This window comes from Rhipicephalus sanguineus, chromosome 3 (genome assembly GCF_013339695.2).
Source record: "Rhipicephalus sanguineus isolate Rsan-2018 chromosome 3, BIME_Rsan_1.4, whole genome shotgun sequence".
Lineage (NCBI taxonomy): Eukaryota > Metazoa > Arthropoda > Arachnida > Ixodida > Ixodidae > Rhipicephalus > Rhipicephalus sanguineus.
This window is the reverse complement of record NC_051178.1, coordinates 36,201,944-36,218,861: the sequence shown is the minus strand read 5'-3', so window position 1 is coordinate 36,218,861 and position 16,918 is coordinate 36,201,944. Positions and strand designations below refer to the sequence as shown.

At 46.8% G+C, this 16,918-nt stretch overlaps 2 protein-coding genes across 2 annotated transcripts in view; both read left to right on the top strand.

Annotated features, from left to right (window-relative positions):
- The first annotated feature begins 7,604 nt into the window (after positions 1-7,604).
- Positions 7,605-16,918, top strand: part of LOC119386560 (uncharacterized protein C15orf61) — an 84,457-nt gene continuing 75,143 nt past the window's right edge. The window contains exons 1-2 of the mRNA XM_037653843.2: positions 7,605-7,848; positions 12,774-12,828. The gene's annotated coding sequence lies outside the window, so the exon portion shown is untranslated. The remainder of the gene's footprint in view (positions 7,849-12,773; positions 12,829-16,918) is intronic.
- On the top strand, positions 7,845-10,548 carry LOC119386559 (threonine aspartase 1). The gene has a single exon (XM_037653842.2). It carries the CDS (start codon positions 7,980-7,982, stop codon positions 9,186-9,188), a length of 1,209 nt encoding a protein of 402 aa, XP_037509770.1. The 5' UTR covers positions 7,845-7,979; the 3' UTR covers positions 9,189-10,548.

The window sequence follows — 16,918 nt, the reverse complement described above, 5'->3', positions numbered from 1 at the left end:
GACTCGCCCTATTTTGAGTAATTATGTTTTGCGCGTTACAGCTCGTGGCTCCACGGCCGCACGCTAGTGACAGGCCGACATAGTTTAGGCAAGCATGCTTACAACTACGCCGGCCTGTCGCTGACAAAGTGCAAAGCTTTACCGTAGGCGCCTCGCCTGTAGGTGCGGTTATGATTGATTGTCGTTTCTTAATACATGACAGCATTTTATCATATCTGTAATTGGAAATGTTTCTTTAGAGTGACTTGATGATCTGTTATTTGTTGTAAATCCTGCGTAGCTTACTTGCTTTCTCTGTATGCAGCTTTTCTTCACTGCTGTTTGTGCAAGATATTGGGCCTGAGACCACGCCAGCTAATGCGGAAGCCAGTGCAGTTTCTTTGACGAGACTTGGAGTGCATTCATGCAGAATTTTATTTACCACGCTGCCGTGCCACTCAGCTTCACCTCGTGCGGTCACCTTCCGACGTGTTTTTTGCCACATTTGGTTGTGCTTTATTCATTAATAAAGCCGATTTGACAACATCATGGGATAATTTATTGTTGCTGAGAAGCGCGATTATTTATTTGCGCGCCATCCGCTAAACGTCATTTATGTAGTACAGTATACGTGTTGATCCCCTGCGTACGTGTTCAAATTTATTATAAACCGATGTCTTTTATATGAAAATTGGATATGTATGGTGTGCTGAAGTAGCCAATAATTCACGCGGCATATATGAGCGACCGCAACAACTTGATTCGGTCCGCAATAAACGCGAGCACGGTGTTAGAATAGGTTCTAACACCGTGAACGCGAGTAAACTCAGCGTCGAAAACTTATATATGCAACAGTGGGGACATGCGTGGGTGAACAGGTATGTACGTATGTTAGTGATCTTGCTTGATTGTTTGGTCACTTGCTCGACGACTGACATAGGAAGTGTGAGAAAAACAGGAAAGTGCTCTCGCGGGAGCTCTTTCGGTCCCTTCAATCTCTATCTTCCTATGGTAGCCGTCAGGCTGCCGACCAAACATCTGCAAAGACAGTTATATTAGTTAATTTTATATTTCGAAAGTCCAAAATTTCGAAAACGGCGAAAAAACAAGAACGTCTATAAAACGTCTTATCTTGGTCTTTTCAAAACGTCTTCTAAAGACGTCAACTAGCGGGACATTAGCACAGCTATCAGACGTCGGATAGACGTCTACGGCTACGGGAATGTCTTGACCAAGACGTCTATTAGCCCTTTTTGATAGCCGTTCAAGACGTCTTTTAGACGGGAAATAGCTTCTTTTGTGTTACATGGGGAGGGACGAAAGAGCACAAGCGCTTGTGTGTGTTGCGTTCTTTCGTCCCTCGTCTCTGAAGTTTGCGTTCTCGTCTCTGAACTAGCTTTGAGTGGCGGCCAGGTTTTGCTGCCGTCGCGAGCCCGCGGTGGCGCTGGCGTAGCGTTGAGATCGGTTGAGATGGGCGACGCTTGCTTCAGCCGCGTGCTTTTGCCGCTTGTTGGTTTGTGCTCGCGCGTTAATCACTCCTGTATTCTGAAGTTTCATGCGTTCCACCAAGGCATGAGCTCTTTGCAGTGATCGTGCACACGTATTTGGGTAGATACCGCGATCGAAGTGTCAGCGCGGATTCTCGACATGCCGAGGTGCAGCGCGCCGTTATCGGGGTAGGCTTCGGCTGCTTCGGCTGTGGCAAGTCCCGTACCGCGACATTTCTTCATGGGAGCTTTTTGTATGTTTCGAGGCATTGAAACCAAGTTGTTTTCAGTTTAGTTGCAAAGGAACCGGGTCGGTTTCGACACTTTTTGAACCCTTCTTGGAGCACTTCGATGTGATTTGACAAGTGTCGGTTGTCCCGTTCACAAGGACACCACTGCTACAATAATATCGGGTATTTACGTGCCAAAACCACGATCGATATGAAGCACGCCGTTGTATTGCCTCCGGAAATTTAGACCATCGTGTGTTTAACGTGCACTGACATTGCACCGTATACACGGTCCGCTAGCACATCTATCGAAATGCGACTGCCGCAGCTAGGATCGAGCCCACGACTTCGGGTCAGCAGTCGAGCATCATAACCACTGCACCACCGAGGCGGACCACCACTACCACTGTTGCAGAGCTTCTTCACTCATACGTGGTGTTAAGAACAGGGTGTCAGAATGGAACGAAAACCGAAAACGAAAAACGAAAAAAACGATATTTTTGACCGGAACGAAACCGTAACCGAAACTTTATCTGTTATTTCGTTCTGGAGTGAAACCGAAATTTTTTCAATCGTTTTTCAGTTCACAAGAAAACTTCACAATCCGGAACAACTGAGCTCATGCAATGTGAGCATATCTCAGGGTACAGTATTAGGGCGTACCTCAGGCAGGAATTCCAAAGCAAAGATATGTTGAAATTGTGCGAAAAACGAAAACAGTAGCAACCAGATATGTTTATAATAACGCAAGTGGACTTTTCGGCGCCTGTCACGCAGGCCAAAGTGGAGAGGGCAAATTGTCGGCGCTGAAGTTTGTTACAGCGAAATATGTTACGAGATAACAACAGCTAATTTTGGCGCCAATAGTTACCCGCCCCCGCCAGTTTCCGTGACCGCTATCGCGTGGAATAAAAAAAAAAAAATGAATGAGAAATTTCAAGGATCGGATGCGATTTTAACCCACGCCCTTTGTGTGGCAGTCGGGTCTTCCACCACAGTGCCACGCTGGTGCTTGTAAATCCTTCGCCAAAATACTCTATACACGTCATGTCGGACAAGGAATCGTGTTAACATATTTATTATAGCGTGGCAGAGCAAAAATAACAACCAGTCATTACACAATGCCAATAGCGCAAAGAGTGTGTGGTCTTTTGCTTCCCTCCAGTGTTGCGGAGTTGCCACTCCAGAAATGGAATGACTCCAGAATCATTCCACGTCTTCGCGACGTCGGAATGAAATGGGAATTGAATGAGGACAACGCTTGGGGGAATGAAATGGGAATGAAATTAAGCGCCTTTCGCACGGAACCAAATAGGAATGGAATTATATCTTTTTCTTTTTCCAAAAACAGAGCACGTTTTCGTTTACGTGCTGTTTTTAAAAATTCGAACATTAGTAAGCCAGAACCTCGAATTTAACAAAAAAGTAGTATTTTTAAAATGGCTTGGCTGATTACAAGCACGGTACATTTATAAGCAACGGGCCTACTGCAAACCGAGGCATAAGTTAGTATACAAACATGCATTATCCCAGCAGACAGTGAAGGGAGAAACAAATTACCCCTGCGCGTTGGTTCCCATTGATACCCTCACACGAAAGAGATGAATACTCTATGTACAGCCTGATATTTACCTCACGAGCAGTTTAGTACCTGACACACGTAAATAACCTTTGCGATAAGGAAGACATTGCATACCTGCGCAGATGCGAACAAGTTCTCCTCACCCCATCCATGCTTGCGAGGTGCCCTTGACAAGCGTGAGTGCTGAGGAGCAGTGCGGCTCAGTGTTCCGTATTCGATGCAAAGGCAGAAGGTGCCCGAGAGGTGCACTGTTCCAACTAATACCAGCAGGTCTAGAGGGTTTTCTTCCCTCTAGATCTGCTTTTGTAACCAAAGCCTGGTTTCTCTGTCTTCACGACCGCTGCAAACGCGTGGCAAAACTGCTTAGTCTTCTTTAATACTGCTTTTTTCAGCATAAAAATACGCTATGTCGTCATTTTAGCATTAACACATTAAGCTTAAACAATATTAAAACCTCACCATTCGTTCAAACATGCTGACGATGCAAACACTATAGGTAGCGGGAGAACTGCCCCTATGGGAATTAGTAGGGTGGCTGGACTGCACGAGATATGTCACTAAGCTACTATCCCTCAACCTTGGTAACGTGTTTTGCGTATTTTTTGCAGTTCTTAATGCATCTGATGACATCAGCTTTATGGGGCGTTCATTTCTTACTCGATAAAACTATCAAGGTGCCTTTCCTATGTTGAGGAATTACAGGAATGGAATGGAACTGCCCGGCCATTCCCGAAGTGGGAATGGGCTAAGTTTTTTTTTCATTCCGAGGAATTCAACAGAAAGGAACTGCGGCACGTTCTAATTCCCTGGAATGGAATTGTAATGGAATGGGGAAAGCATTGAGCCCACTAAAAAAATTCGTATTTGTGTTAGGAGAAAATAAATACTATGACTGAAAATAATACTGCTTTGTGCTAGTCGGTTGGAATTCGTGGTACAGTTACTTCCGCTCCTTTGAAGGGCGTGTTTTACCCTTGTCCCACTTTAAGAGGAGGACAAGTAACTACATCACAAATCCAATGTTTTCTATGATCATCCTAACTTCAAATATTTGCATACAAAAAAAAAACCCGTTACGAACCGTTATGGAACATTGTTTTTTCGTTCCGGAACAAAAGCGGAACGGTACTATTTGCGGTGGAACGAAACTAAAACCGAAACGAAAAACGTTTCGTTCCGACACCCTGGTTAAGAATGCATTTTGCTGCCAGAGACGCTTGCAAAAGCCTAAAGTCTTCAGAAAAGGTCATATCCGCAAAAAAGAAATTAAAGCCAATGTGAAGGCTTCCCGTACAGTTTCGACATCGTAACCACTTTGAACCGACGTAGCGGCCACGGGGTGTGCGAATAGGGTTTTTTTGAGGCCGAATGGAATAGTGACAGAAGCGAATAGAATTGAACATGGTATACTTTTTGAATAAGCCACGAATCTGAAACAGCCGTTATTAGAGCAAATATAAATTGATGTTCACGTCATCGTATTTATTTATTTATTATACTCAAAGGTCTCAAAACTAGACATTACATGAGAAGTAATGCCAGAAAGAAAGGTCGGTTAAGACGATATCAGATAGAAGGGTATTCCATTTTTTTTAAAGTATACTGCAGGCCCTTCAGGGCCCGTGCGAGTGGGTACATGAATACATGAAAGTATATGCATTGCCAAAAAATCATGTTGCAAATTTAGATTTCGTCCATACTCATATACAACTTTACTGTACAAGAAGGCCGATACGTATTAGAATGGGCATTTGTAGGCATATGTCGGGAGGAATGCACTGGAATGACAGTTATCGGGATGACAGTTACAGGGATGATAGTTTTTTTACTTTTTGCGTCAGCTTTGGCCTTACTTCATTGCATTGACATTTTGAAATATTCATAAAATATTCGGGCTTACAAATGACTGCTATTCGATTCGATGATAAAATCGAAGAAGGCACTGTTTCATTTGAATATCGAAATTTTCGAATAATGTACCTGTTGCTTTCTGTTTCACGAAACCGAATGAAAATGACAAGACGTGTTTTTCTGGCTTTATTTCTGGTTTTATTGCGATAGCAATTATATGGACACTCTCGGCTAATTTTTGCCGTCGCCGTCATGTCCCGGATATGTATATGTATGTATATATATGAAAAGGCACAAAGAAAAATAAAGCAGAAGAAAAAGTTCTGAAGTACCCGACTGCAAATTCGAACCAGCAACCCCTCGCTCCCCAGCGCGCTGCGTTAGACAACTCAGTCACACGCCATGTTTTGTTTTTCATGGTATTTATTATAATGCGTATTTGAAATTATCACAAACGCTATGACCTAGTGATGCATTCACTCAGCGACAATAATCGCACAAGCGCTGCACAAGCATTCAAAGGCTCACGTGCATATATACTGTGCAAGTCCAAAGAAACAGGAAAAGTTCTTCAAAGCTTGTCACACATGGAGGCTGGTAAGGATGAACACCTCATCAAGATGCGGTGCCAGTCTGGTCTGATGTCAAGTTCTTCGTAAATGTCCTTTAGATGGAAAGCCATACGCATGAAATGCGTACTTGAAGCGGTGGTTAGTTCTGCATTACGGTCTTGCATGCGCGTTTTCCAAAGACTGTGCAGTCCTATAAGGAAAAACATGTCAAAGGGCACTTCATCAAGAGACGTTGGGAGAAGGTAACGTATAGTATGTGAGTTAATGTTGAAATATTTTTGAACAGTTCGTTAAAGGATGTCCCAAAACACAATGGCAGCCACATGCCACGTATACGCCGGCGAAATAACGGCGAGCTATTTATATACACCATGTACCGCTGTGGTAAGCAAATCTAGGAGGAGCGTAAGCGTGTTTTCTATCACGCAACGCTCCTAATTTTCTTTCAGTTTGAAAACTGTCCTTGAGTCGCGCAAGACAAAGTGGCTATTTTCTGTACCCACTCGGGATGTGGAAGGGAAAAAAAAGACAAAGAACACCGTGCACACCTTGCATCAGACGTCCCCTGTGGTAGGAGACGCAGAGGGTCACTTCACGCGCTGCAGTTTAAAAGAAGAACTATCTAAGAGCGTCTAAATTCTAAATTTCCCCACTTATATTAACCGCCGGTTTCATGGCCAATCCCCCGTAGTGGGTAAGAGCCAAGAATTAAGGGTCAAGCAAGCAAGCAAGCAAGCAAACAAGCAAGCAAGCAAGCAAGCAAGCAAGCAAGCAAGCAAGCAAGCAAGCAAGCAAGCGAGCAAGCAAGCGAGCGAGCAAGCAAGCAAGCAAGCGTCTGATTCTCCATTGTCGACACTTGCAGCATGTTGTTCAAGCACATAGGCGTAACAACTGTGACAGTTGTTAGTACACGCTTGCCCTGTGCATGCCCGTACGTTCATTTAGGGCGTCCTTCTTTGTGCTGCAGCGGCACGCTGCAAGTATCGAGCTGCTTCTGGTTCTTCGTGTGACATTTCAATTTCTTGCTATCGCATCCATTGCTTCGCCCTTGCGGTGAAACTGTGACTTTTTTTTTTATTTGGTAGGCTTTTCAGCAGCAAGCGTCTTACGTATTCAGGTGATATTGGAATATATGATTGAGCATTACGGAAGCCTAAGATGATTTGCGCATATACTGGCGAAAAATTAATGCCAGTTACAACGGGAAACGGAATGAAGGTAAGCGCACTGTGCAGTGTTTGCCTAATATTTAACTTTTTTTTTTTCATGCCCTAGCTGTCTTACATGCTGCTTGTTTCTTGTCATAATGCTGAGATACAACTAAACGCGCATTTCACTCAAGCGAAGTGAAATGAGAGAGACTACCACATCGAGTTAATCGTTGTGGTAGTCTCTTGTCGGAGGGGGGGGGGGGAGATTCTTATAATAAAAAAACAGGAAGGGAAGAAAAACGAAAGCCCGCAATTGTCTGTCTCGGGGGTTGACACCTCAGCAGTAGCTCTCAGGGGGGAGGGATAAGGGGGGATTAAAAGAATAATAGGAAAGAGTAGGGGGGATCTGGACAGCGGAGTTCAGGGACGGGGCAACTATAGGGGCAACGATCGGCTAGAGGCACGAGGGCATCACGGAAAGGCGAACCTTAATCGGTGAGTGGTGCTCGGCTTGGCGGACGAAGCAACCGTCACGGCACGACGCTCGGCGAGAGGCGGAGGACACACGGAGAGTCGAAACTCGATCGGTGAGCGGTGCTCGGCTTCGCGGACGACGCAACCGCAACGCATGAATTCCACGGAGCGAATCCTCACTACTCGCTTGTCGGCCTCTTTCAATCAGTAGCGCAGTAGCAGACGACGCGCCGAGACCAATCCTCCTAACGCGACTGCAGCGCCCCCGCCTGGGCTAGGGACTTCTCGCTCGGAATTTTCTAATGTGCTAGGTCTGGCAACTTGAGCGTGTTTTGGTGGCTTTTCAGATGCTTTTCAGTACAGTGCAGTGCTTTTCAGCATGCTTATTAGCATTTTTAGTCGCTCCCGTGCAATAACTTTGTATAAGCAGTATAAGTGTTCTGTGAGTCTACGGCGCGACATGAAAAGCGACGTTCTGCGCCTGCAGTGATTTGACGACCCGGTCCTTTTGCAAGAAAAGAGGTTAGCGATTGAGTGTGGTCACCTGTTTGCAATTTCCCGTGAAAGTGTGCTCGGGTGTGTTTTGTGCACTCGCGATTCTTCGACTACGTTCCGTGTACTCGAAAGTCACGCGTCGCTGCACGAGGCGCCTGATGGAAGCCGTGGTTGCCGTCCACGTGGGCGCCGGTTTCCATTCGCCGGAGAAATTGCCCGGCTACCGGCGGTTGTGTGCCGCAGCCTGCCGTCGCGCCGTGGGTGTGCTGGAGCGCTCGGACGGGAGCGCTCTCGAGGCGGTAGCGGCCGCCGTGGCCGTGCTGGAAGACGACCCGCTCACCAACGCGGGGTTTGGCTCCAACCTAACGGCTTGCGGTCGTGTCGAGTGCGACGCCTCGGTTATGGACGGTCGTACCCTGGGATTCGGCGCAGTGGGCGCGCTGCCGCGCGTCGGCAACCCGGTGCTCGTGGCCGAGGCACTGTGCCGCGCGCAGCACGCCGGCCCGCTGTCGCTGGGACGCACGCCGCCTTGCTTTCTGGTCGGAGAGGGAGCGCTCCGCTGGGCGCGCGAACACGTGCTGCCCAACGTGGAGCGCACGCCCGATGCACTGGTGTCTGCCCACACGCGCAGGCGCTACGTCAAGCTGAAGCGCAGGCTGGACCACTGCTCGGCAGAGGAGGCCTTGGCGCGCAAGAGCCCCCTGGGCCCCGTGACGCCAAAGCGCGAGGCCGACGACGAGCCGTGGGCGGCAGACACAAAGAGCTCGATCGTCCAATGTTCCAGTTCGGACAGCAGCGATCCGCCGCAGTTGGACACGGTGGGCGCCGTCTGCATGGATCGGCGAGGTAACGTGGCGGCAGCCGTGTCCAGTGGCGGCATCTGGCTCAAGCACACCGGCCGCGTCGGCCAGGCGGCCGTCTACGGATGCGGCTGCTGGGCCGAGAACGCGGTGGACGGCGGTAGTGGCTGCGCAGTGGCCGTCTCTAGTTCGGGTTGCGGCGAGCACCTCATTCGCACCGCTCTGGTGCGCCAGTGCGCGCAGACGCTCGGCCGTTCCAATGACGACGGATGCGTCGTGGCGCTTGACGCTTGTTTCCGGCAGGGCTTTCTGCAGTCGCCATTCCTCAGGGACACGAGTGAACGATTGGCTGGAATCCTCGCCCTTCGCTGGGACCCTCGGTGTGGTAGCGGTGACTTGTTGTGGGCCCACACAACGCGTTCTATGTGTTACGGGTACATGCAGACGGGTGGAAGCAGGCCCATATTTGACTGTTCTCAAATGCCAGACACGATGGTTGTTGGGTCTAAGGTAATGCTCGGTGGAACACCACTTGGGTCTCGGCGCCTTGATCAAAATGATTATTGACGTCTTCAATGGCAGACCTAGTACAAAGTGTGGTGAACGGGGGGTGCACACGTGGTCGAGTACCTGCAGGCAGAATTAGCTGCCGTCATGTAGACATACCCATTTCTGTTTTGTACTGCGTGCGTGCCAAGAAACTTTACAAATAGATGGATACGAACTTCAGTGTGTCATTGTGTACTACTTAACAGGCTCAAATGTGAGCTTTTTGTTTGTTACATTTTCTTGTACATTTCGCCATATAGAAGCTCCATAGAGAAGTTTCCATTCCTGTTTGTTCTACATGTTAAACTTATTTTGTCAAATATGCCTCGTGTTCAGTGGTGTTCATAAGGAACAAACTAAGTTCCTGTTTTCTAATCAGTTGCAGAGTCCTGAATGAAACAGGACTTGTTATGTGATATGAAAGATCATGTCGTTTTTTTTTTGTATTCATTAATGTCTGTGTGTTTTTCTGTAGAAATTGAAATCGTGCAGTGATTCATGCAAATAGCAGTGCATTTCTACAAGCTTAATTGAAGAATTATATTATTGCGTCCCTCTCAATAAAGTACATTTAACTTTTTATCAGAGCAAAACAGAGGATCATTATGTGGCAGTTGAACTGTGAGATTGTAATCGGCATATTTTCTATTGTGACTTCACAAACACGTTGGGCGAATTGTTAGCATAGCTTAGTTGACATAGTTAGGCTTGACGGGTATGCCAGATATGTATAGCAAGGCTATACATATGTGTGCTTTTATGACTAGTTGCATGAACAGTCGTAATGTGAAAGGCAGAATAGCGCGGACTAAAACATGAGGCCACAAGAAGTAGACAGTGTTTCCGAGGGAGAATGGGGTGCATAAACCTTTGAGTCTGACGCTTAGTACCATTGATAAAAATCTAAAAACAAGATGTGCACTAGCAGCTCAGAAAACATCATATATTTAAATTTCATTCAGGTACTCAGAGTATTTTTTTAGCTTGTGCACACATTTCCTTATGCCCCCTACTATTTTCCTGGTTGTCTGAAGCTTTCAATAAAGCCTTTAATATACTTGTGACAAATTATGTACTTTGTTTTATCCTCTCTAATTGCGATCATAGATAGGACAGCCACAAAAGCCAGCCTTGCCTTTGTATGCGGAGCAGATTATCATTCTTCCTAATGAGATTGCTGCGCTGCATTGATCATCCTCCTACGGCAGGTCGTAAAAAACAGATTCTTTTCAACCACATAGCAGCTATCACATGTAAGGAATACATTTTTGGTCCACTGTACACTAGGCTGCTATTTGAACTTTCTCTTTGGCATTTTTTGCTATCCGTAAGGCCGTTACACATGGCACAAAACACATCAATTTTCAGGCTGCAAATTCCTCGCAGCAAAAAAACGGCTAATCACCCACTGCAATGTTCAGCTACGAGCAGCTAACATGTCGGAAGTTTTTCGCTGTTTGCAGCTGCAGAGCAATGTTTTGGTCGGGACTCGTCAAAGTTGTGCTGTGTTTGTTTTGGTTATGGCTGCTGTTGCACACTTTATCTGCATGTCAAATTGAATTTAGATTGGAAAGTGTTTTTAAATGGCAAAGCATTTGTGCCCTTTGCTACCGTTCATAAAAACTTAACAGTATGATTATGCACAGGTTTTTACATTTCATTTGAAAAATTATGCGGTGTCTGCCTCAAAGTACAGCAGCAAGCATCATTGTATGCTGTGCCACTTACTGAGCAAAAATGCAGCCCATGTGAAACGAAACCACCATTAGCGGCGGTTGTGAATGGAGCATTTTTTTTTTTTTTCACGGCGTGTGGAACAGCAGCCTTTACTGGATGTCATGTAGCCTACTCTCTCGGCATATGCTTGCAGATTTGATTCCCAACCATTTTGAGGCAGTATACAAAAATGCTCATAGCTTTGCATTTAAATGCTTATTAAACAGCCAGTGGTCAAGCTGACTCTGGAGCCCTCTGCAATAGCTTTTTTGATTATTACTCTAAAATACATATGTGTATTACGGGTGCCTTTCTGTCACAGAGCGATGATTGTCATCCATCTCGCATGCTTTCCTCGCATTATCGTCACGCAATCAGTACTTTTTGGTCCCGGACAGTGTGTCTGCTACACATGTTAAATAGCACTCTTAATAGGTATATAGCAACCGCACTGCTTTTGACAACGGATGTGCAAGGAAACCAAATGATGATTATTGTTGGTTGGCAGAAATACGCCCCGAATGGTGTTCCTTTTTTCCTCAGGGTATAGGGTGAAGTCAATAACTTTTGACATTCATTATGAATAAAAAGTAGCACGAAATGCTCACCATGTATAGTAACTTTCATGTAATTTTACAGTGCTGAAAATATATCTTCGTTATAAAACATAATACTGTGTAATCACTACATTAATAAGTCTCTGTCCTGTGCATGTACACCATAAAATACACCTCATAATAGGCTTGAATGTTGCATCAACAATAAACAATTTTCAATATTCTTGTGAGCTTGCGCAGTCATAAAAAAGCAGAATGAGTATTTAAAGTCTTCTTGTTAGCATCTGTTCTGTAGAGTCTCGAGCAACCTAGGAAGTTAAAGCAGCTGTGCACATGAACGAAAGGACAGTTATTGCTAGTTCTGTATAGTAAGCCATCCAGCTGAACTGAACTACAATACGAATGAACCATGTTAATGGAATACATTGCAAGGAACTCATCATGCTGGGTTGCTCTTGCATGGTGAGTCTCCTTTCATGGATGACATCTCGCAAAGGGACATGTGAGTCAATCCCACAAAGAACAGCAACAGCCATGTCATGAGATGGTGCCGGTGGAGTACCATTCATGCTATCCCACACACTACTGCGCAACTGCATTGACTTTGGCACGGCATGCGATCCATGGAAAACGTTGGTTTGCGTTAGCTGGGTGTCAAAAATGTAAATGCGTATTGATTACAAAGGGAAGAAATAGTGTTTTCTTCATTTGGAATGGCCGCTGCAGATGATACCTGTGATAAATAAAGAATGTTGGGATTAAGCATGCATGCTGCCACGAGTGCTTAGTTTTTATGTTTCATCATGCCTCTGGTTAACCTCCCTGTCTTTATCTTTCTTTCTCTATATGTTTCATTATGAGCAGGTTCCATAAACTAAAACCGCTACGCGCGGTATAGCTTTCTACCTTAATGTATGGGAACATTCTTGAATGGTCATGGATGTTTTGCTGACGCATGCACAACGCATACAGTTGTGCACTCTGTGGAACATGCCATTGATAACACTGAAACGCATGGGGTACATGGTACAGCATGGCTGTGCTCCATAATGTACTAACGCATGTGGCACAGGTGCTTTTGTGTCGTCTCCTAGAGCACACGAGTGTGCTGTGCTTGCTTTAACTATCCGCTCGATTGTATTGCCTTGAGCACACCGCGAAGGTGTTGCAGGAAAGCACGCTTCACTCACTCCAGTGTGTTGCGTAGGATCCCAGTTAAATTTATGCATTGTTGAAAACATCTGCGAAAATTATGTCCCTGTGGCCATGACTAGCAAAGAGAATTTACCAAATTAAATGTTTTACACTATCGTAATGATACGGTATGCAGGTACCATCACGAGTTTCCTGGTGCTTGGTTCCTGGTATTGTGAGCAAGACCCCTGGTAATGCACACTTCCATGTTCAGCTACTGCATGTTGAATGCATGCTTTAACATGGTTTTTTGTGCAGTGCTGTGAGAAAAGCTTGCAGCTGTCAAGATATTTATTATAGTGTGAGCCTGAGACAAGGCTGACTTAGGTTGCTAACAAATTATCTCAAGCAGAGCCATCGAAAGGCGGTATTGTAGGCACAGTCAAGAAGCAGTTTGAAATAAGCCGCTAGATAGGCATTTGAGTGTCTAATGATGCCCGAGTCTGTCCATCCATGTAGTTAAAGGTCCGCGAGGCACATTTCGAGGCATTTCTAGGCGACAAAAAGGAAGTGTATCAGAGAAAAAGATATGAACCTAATTTAATTTAAAGGGCCCCTCACCAGGTTTGACAATTTTGAGCTGATGAGCGCAATGCATACATTGGGCGTTCACGATCACGTCTGCCAAAATTTGCAACGCCACGCGCCGCGGAAATGGGTCAAATTTCAAGCTGAACGCTGCTTGCCCTTCCTCTCGCGGGTGCGCGCACAGAGAATGAGGGGATTACGTACATGAGGGAATGACCCTACGTAGATGGTAGAGCTGTGACGTCGGTCGTCTACGTGGACGACTGTGCTCTGACGTCGCCAACAGTAGCACGTGGCACTGCGATAATTATTTGACACGACATGTGTAGTTTGTGTAATTTGTTGCTTGACTAGATGAATAAAATTTGAGAGAAATAATGAGACACTCAAAAGGAATGTGTGCGTCTTTTTCATTTTTTTTTCTCGTGAATTGCAGCAAGATGCGGGACTAATGTGCTTCCGTTTCCCATGCGTTCGTGTCCCCGCGGTACCCGCGGTTAGCGCATCGAGCAGACGCCTGCCCTGGAAACGAAAGTATTGTTCTGTTGCGTTCGAGCACTCATTATGCTCATTTTTAGATGCGAAGTATCTTATGGCGTGGTTCAATCCGGTGGTGGTGGTGGTGGTGGTGGTGTGCGGCGTGACCACCCTTACTGCGCATGCGCATACCCTCTGCCACTCACCCCTCCCCCTCTTCTTTCCCCTCTCCCCTCGCGCTCTCCCCTTCTCCCTCTCCACTTCCCCTCACCCTTCCCCCTTTCCACTCTTCCTCTGAAACGCGGGCTAGACCAACGAAGTTTGTCTAGGTGGCGTTGGCTACACATGCCGAATTAATGCCGAAATTCTCTCCTGCGCAACGCCGCGATGAGCGCCAGCGCATGCGCGTCCCCTCCCCCTTTCTCTCCTCTCCTACGCTGCCCCCCTCTCGCACGCCTGCCGACCGCGTTCCCGGCTCGCCCTGTGAGAATTAACGGCCAGGCTAGAGGGAAGACAAGACGCGCGTAGCGTTCCTCTTCGCGTTCCATGACGCGAGGTCGGTAGTATGCCCAAAGAACTCCAACGGAACGCGATCGTGCAAATGCTCCGGCTTCGCATCGCCTCATAGTCCCCTTTAGCGGGAAATGGTGTAATTTTTTCTACCGCGTCCAATTAAACGTTAATGCGACACTGGTTCATGATACCGCCACTCTCGTGCCCGTACGAATGTCGCAACTTTTATGCCCGTCCTGCAGAAACAGGTGGTACACCACAGAGAACGCCGACACAACGCCCACGGCCGCTACATAAAAAAAAAAGAAAAATATGGTAGGCGGCCGTGCAACGCCGCTCGCGTGCTCGGGCTGGCTCGGCACGTCATGCGTACGTGACCATGCATGCGCATGACGTGTTCATGCGTATGTGTCAAGTGAAGAGGGCAGGGAAGGGATTTGGCTTGCGAAGGCTACACGGGGCGAGTGGCAAGGGTTTGACTCGCCTCCTCGCATCATGGTTTCGCGCCGCTATAAATTATTGTTTTTCTCAGCTCGTAATGGACCGATTTGAAAAATTTTTGCGGCATACTGCTGTTCATTTGGCATACAACAACTTCCAGCTTCTAACTAAAATTTGCTATGTGGCCTGGTGAGGGGCCCTTTCAGGCACGTAGGCAAGGGGGGGGGCCCGGGGGGCCCGGGCCCCCCCCCGAAATTTTTCCAGCCTTCTATATTCCCAGGCAACTTTTTTTTGTTTTTGCCATGGAAAGACTTTCTTTCGAACAATTAGGCATTGGGCCCCCCCCCCGAAAAAAAATCCTGGCTACGTGCCTGGGCCCTTTAATACATACTCTTCCTTCCATGCTACACAACTGCAACTACCTTTCAAGTACAATCAAAACCCGACTATTTCAAACTCGGATAAACTGAATTATCCGTTATACCGAAGTATTTTCGAACACGACGATGCTTTAACGTTAATGCGTGGGAAAATCTACGGCAACATCGAAAAAAAAGCCGAAAAACTTGATCGGGCATCGTGAAATGCCCAAAGTTGGCATTCTTCGCGAAAGGGGCAGCGGGCGGTGTGATCAGAAGGGTGCCGCGTGGAGCGAATAGAAGGTTCCGCTTGCCATCACGTGCTTTCTCCCATGATTCCTCGTCGTCGCCGTTCGCTTCTCGGTGATTCTCCGCTCGCGGTGGCTGCCGTGAAACTGAAGAAGCTGCTGTTCTCCGCAGAGTTGGCAATAGTAGAGTCACCTTGGGAGAGTGTCCAAAGCGCCGGCTCCCGCGTGGTCCTTTTGCGCTGTATTGCCGTGCTGCGCCGGGGATGCTGAAGTGGTTTTACAATTCAGTAAAACTTTGTTGTTAACAAGGACCAACATTATTGTCGACGATGGCGTAATTTTTTCCGCTGTTGTGGCAGCAGGAGCCTTAAAATACGCGAAAGAAAAGTTCGTCTTGCTCCACCCACGCGAACGCGCCGAAAGTGTAGGCGTGACCGGAACTACGTCATCGTCGGTAGTTTTCAGTGTTGGCTGTAACGCGTTACAAGTAACGGCGTTACCGGTAACGCGTTACTTTTTTTCGGTAACTTAGTAACGTACTCGTTACAATTTAGAAACTGTAACGGGTAACGTACTTACGTTAACATTTTTCGGTAACGTGTGGTGTCACGTTACTCGTTACTTTTTCATCCTCGGGGTGCCGTTTTCCCAGAGCTCGCCCCGAAGAATTCTTTTGTCGCAGCGTCGGATTGCTGTCGGCCTGCCAGGCATTGACCCAGAAAGCGCGGGCGGAATCGCTTTTTTTGTGTGGAAATTGTGGGGACCAATTTCTTAAGACGCGCCGACTCCTTGTGTGGAGGTTTGGGCCATCGCCACACAAAGCTTCATGAAAGCCGCATAATTCGCCATGAGAAACTGTACGGACATGCTTCTCGTGGAAGTGGATGTAGCAGATGGATTGCTCGCACCTGCGCCTTTTCGTGCCCAAAAGACAGGCCGTCCGAAGAGAAAGCGCAAGGGCTGGTTTACTCCATTCCACGTGCTGATCGTGAAAATGTTTACGTGGGGGAAACGAAGAACTCCCCCGAGAGGCTGCGACAACATAAAAACGATGTCCGCGAGTTCGCGTGACAAAGGAGTACACTCGCTGAGCATAGCATGGTAAACGACCACCGCATCTAATTCGACAACTCCCGCGTCGTCGACTTAAGCGGCTTTCTGTGGAATTCTGGCCCATCCAGGCGACAGCTGGTAACGTCAACCGGTCTACAGGTGCGCTGCCGATCGAGAGTCTGCCTTATCGTGCAGAATGGGCGTGACCCCCTGCTGGAAGAAAACCCTGAAAAAGAATGCGAGCGGGACGCGAAACGTAGAATTTTTTCTTGTAACGCAAAAAAAAAAAAAAAAATCTCACTATCTACCTTAATACCGCTGTCACACGAATAGCCTTAACCGCGGTTAAGCTAACTACGGTTACGGCTAACCACGGTTACAGGTAGCTACACGGCAGACATTACCGCAGTTAGTGCACTAATCGTGGTTATTGCAAACGGGCGACTCCACGAGAGATCGACACGGATCCGAAAATAGATATTTTAGATTTGATTGAGTATTTTATATTTTATGCATGTCCCATGCCAGTAGCCAGAAAAGGAACTTAATTTCCCTTTTAACTGCATAATTTACGAGCGAAAAAATATCAAAAATATTCAATCCGGAGGGACCAATTTCATTACCTGTCGTTCTCGAAAGTTCACGACGTTGTAAAACACAAA

Coding starts and splice junctions, on each gene's coding strand:
- LOC119386559 (XM_037653842.2), top strand. CDS start 7,980: ATGGAAGCCGTGGTTGCCGTCCACGTGGGCGCCGGTTTCCATTCGCCG.